Source organism: Ornithodoros turicata, unplaced genomic scaffold (genome assembly GCF_037126465.1).
Source record: "Ornithodoros turicata isolate Travis unplaced genomic scaffold, ASM3712646v1 Chromosome120, whole genome shotgun sequence".
In the NCBI taxonomy this organism is placed as follows: domain Eukaryota; kingdom Metazoa; phylum Arthropoda; class Arachnida; order Ixodida; family Argasidae; genus Ornithodoros; species Ornithodoros turicata.
Genome location: NW_026999302.1, coordinates 221,073 through 224,528, shown reverse-complemented (window position 1 = coordinate 224,528; position 3,456 = coordinate 221,073). Strand labels below are relative to the sequence as shown.

Genomic DNA, 3,456 nt, shown 5'->3' with positions numbered 1-3,456 from the left:
TCAGAATGGAATGGACATACATGATAACACAGCATAACAGCAGGCATGCTGGTGGATAGATTACATAGTTATCGGGTACTATGCCTGGGCCTGGGTACTATGAAGATCGAATGCTTTACACAGAGTGAGGTACTGTAGTGCCCAAGCTCAGGCCTTCTTCAATTGGAACATGCATCAAGTGTCACCAGAATACTTTCAAGCAAGGTCGAAACGTTTATGTCCGAATAAATGCCAAGTAAATGTCGTTTGGCCCAAGTATTCTTTCCTTTATCTTTAATAACAACGAAAGGCTTGAAAACTAGTGGAAGTCGATTGCAGCCACGACAGGGCGAATGGCCATCCACACGGTGGAGCTTTTGATTGGCCGAATGTATGCATATGGTGTCCAATATGGCAATTTCAATGGTGATGTGCCCAGTGTTCTGTCCATTACCTCAGGCTCTGGGTTATATGGGTAGTTGTTGGAGTCTTGCTCCAGGCTGCCCGAGCTGACGCGATGGCTACCCGACGAGCGGTAGAGTCGTTCTTTGTTTAATCCTGCAAATGTGGCTCTTGCTCTATTTCTTCCGTTTTTCTTTTTTGTTGTCATGTTGCGGATCCACTCAGCTTAAAGCCATAGCAAACAGGATGGAGTACGAAACGCTTGTGATGCGAGACATCCAGATTTCTATGTGCATTGCGTCTATCTCTACAATGGGACGTCATTACGTGTCAAACACTCTCCTAGGTGCCGCAGTTTACCCTAGATGCATGTGTTTCATTTTCTTGTAACAACGGGAAAGAGCTATTTATCGTCGACTCCATTCGTAGTCAGGTATACCATGGTCACCTTAGGTAAACAAAACACGCCAAAGTTTCGAACCGGAGGAAAAGCCATTCGTTATACGCCATCCACAAAGCAGCGAGGATACGGCTAACCAGATCGTCATGCATGAGGGGAGACACACACACACACACAAAAAGACGAAAAAAAAAAGAAAAGACACGGAACTTCCTTCTGATAAAAAAAAAATGAGAACAACATTCATGGCATTTCTGCATCTAAATTTGTTTGCCTAAAATTCGTGAGCTCGATGTTTATTCTGATTTTTTCAGGGACTGGAGCCAATAAATATCTCCACTGAATTTTTAGATACTTAGGTTTCGGATTGCACCGTAGTCTGTCTGCAACAATGACATATATGCTTCTTTCGGCTTTTTCACACACCCACAGGCACACAACATCCGTGAAGAATCATCGGGTCTTTGTGAAGCAAAATATAAAGAAGATTCATTCTTCGTTTTGCATTTCGGTGGAAGCTTCTGAACTTTGTTCTATAGGCATCACCCACAATATGCGTGAAATCGAGGTACATGTTGTAAGACAATACATTCTACATTAGAGATACGTACTTTCTTGTTGCACGTTCTCTTCTGCTAGCAGCGGAGCACCTAAGTATGAAGACGTCAGTATTGTCATAGAAGCGAAAGCCATCCAAGAAAGCCTCCAAAAATATACTTACCTGCATTGCTCTGCTCGGGTGCAACACCTGCGAAAGATGGTATGTCGTAAGTGTCGTCAATAACAACTATGGTTATGAGAAGAACTCAATGAGACGGATATATACACACACGTTTTGTAGGAGGCTAAAGCCCCATTAACAGGCTGGGCCACTTAAAATAGTACTTGCGAAAGCAGAGTGTCGGCACGACCCTCTTGTATAGCTGAGCGTCATCTTTCGCATTACTGAGGACCGTCAACTCTTCACTTCCCAAGCAACATGCTAGTATTGCTAAAATACTGAACCCATGTGGGCTTTCTTAAAAAAAAAAAAAAAAAAAAAAACGTACGATGGCATGAGTGAAACTCGCGCACTGTCTTCCCAGAAGAGAACTAGACGTCATCTTGAATCGTCTTCGACGACAGAGACATCACATGCCCACTCTGTCTGTCGGACGGTGCTCAACAGTTGGTCGCTGGTACAGAAACTTACATGGAGATCGTAGGGCTAAGTTATCGCTGCCATATTCCGAGCTGTGTCGGTAACAGGGACTCGCAGTGAGATCATGTGGTATGTGACGAGCCTAAAGCTAGCGATGAGAATTTCGTATTGTCTGCGCTCCAAACGCGTCGCCCGTAGACGACAACCTAGGCCCTCTCGTTGTGGTGGGCTATGCTATGCTACGTTATGCTGTCGTTAAGCGGAGCGAGAAATGTCAAGATGGCTGCGAGTTACTTCGCGTAGCTTTTGTGAATACCGCCACTGCTTGCGCCGGTGTTTAGATCATCAGGCAACGCGTATAGTCAGACGTCTGTCGTGTAACTGCTTCACCGCGGTGGTTCCTCACTATCACCCATGTCCAGATTATCAGCACAATGCAAACAGACGTTCCTAAAGCTTACATCTCTCCACTTCCCAACTGTCCGCCGTCACCGGGAATCTAATATCGCGCCTAATTATGTCCACATCCCTAGGAATATATGGCCCAGATGCCCTTGTTTTACATTTCTGTATTTGTCTGCATATGGATCAAGCAGGCCTATCCAAATCGATGAGGAAGCCGTCACTTCACGAAATGTCAAAAATCGTTGGATTCACTGACGTAAGAGAGTTTAGGAACTTTGGCTGTATGTTAGTCCACGCACATGAACATACCGCCAAAGTGTCCTGGCTTCCTGAATAAGCACGGCGGATCCTCCTAAGGCAAACGATAAAAATTTTTACACGTTTCAAGAAAACTAAATTGATATTCATTGTATTCGATTTGATATGTTGATTCTGTTGGAGTTATCTAGAGGTCGCTATCTATGAAAGAGATTCGGAATTTCATCTCAGCTTTCTTCACAAAGTGCTCCTTTCCGTTTGTACAAGAATTTTCAACTACAGCTAAGCGTTTGCTCGATGGAGGCAACCTGTTTCTGGCCACATTAGGTGGACAAAAGTGACCTCCGAGCTTAAGCTCCAAGATCACTTGTAGATTGGTGAGCTCCTTAATCACAGGTGAGTGATGACTATTCTGAGATGTCATAGGAACACTCGCAGAGTGTGGAACTGCAGAAAAGTGGGCGTGATTGCATGCTCACGGCATTTTAAGACTGGCATTCCGGATAATGTTAACGCAAACCCCCGTTTACACAGCGTCGATTCAAAAAATATGTTTCAATGATCACGAAGAACAACTCACTCATGTCTACGGGTTGACAGACGCCGTCATTTAAGAACCACCTTCTTCTTCGTCTAAGCTCTTGTGGCTCGCTGTACTCCAATTCATCGTCTTCGAGTTCTTGTTGGCGCTCAGTCACTCACGTATTGTGGGTCAGTCCATATTGTTTTTCTGCAAGGAAGAATAGAGCCATGGTTTTCTGGTATTACGCCCCATTACATCGTGGAATTTTGACGTAATCCATAATCATATTTTAAATGACGTTTATTTTTCCACCAACAGCTAGCCCTCATAAAAATGATTTTCTAGTTT

The 3,456-nt window shown here is 44.1% G+C and overlaps 1 protein-coding gene across 1 annotated transcript; it reads right to left on the bottom strand.

The window, feature by feature from the left end:
* Positions 1 to 263: 263 nt before the first annotated feature.
* Positions 264 to 3,233, bottom strand: LOC135371781 (uncharacterized). Its single transcript, XM_064605736.1, has 4 exons — positions 3,166 to 3,233; positions 1,503 to 1,529; positions 1,393 to 1,431; positions 264 to 537 (listed from the first exon to the last, which is right to left on the bottom strand). Exons 1-4 carry the CDS (start codon positions 3,167 to 3,169, stop codon positions 299 to 301), a joined length of 309 nt encoding a protein of 102 aa, XP_064461806.1. The 5' UTR covers positions 3,170 to 3,233; the 3' UTR covers positions 264 to 298.
* Positions 3,234 to 3,456: the final 223 nt, after the last annotated feature.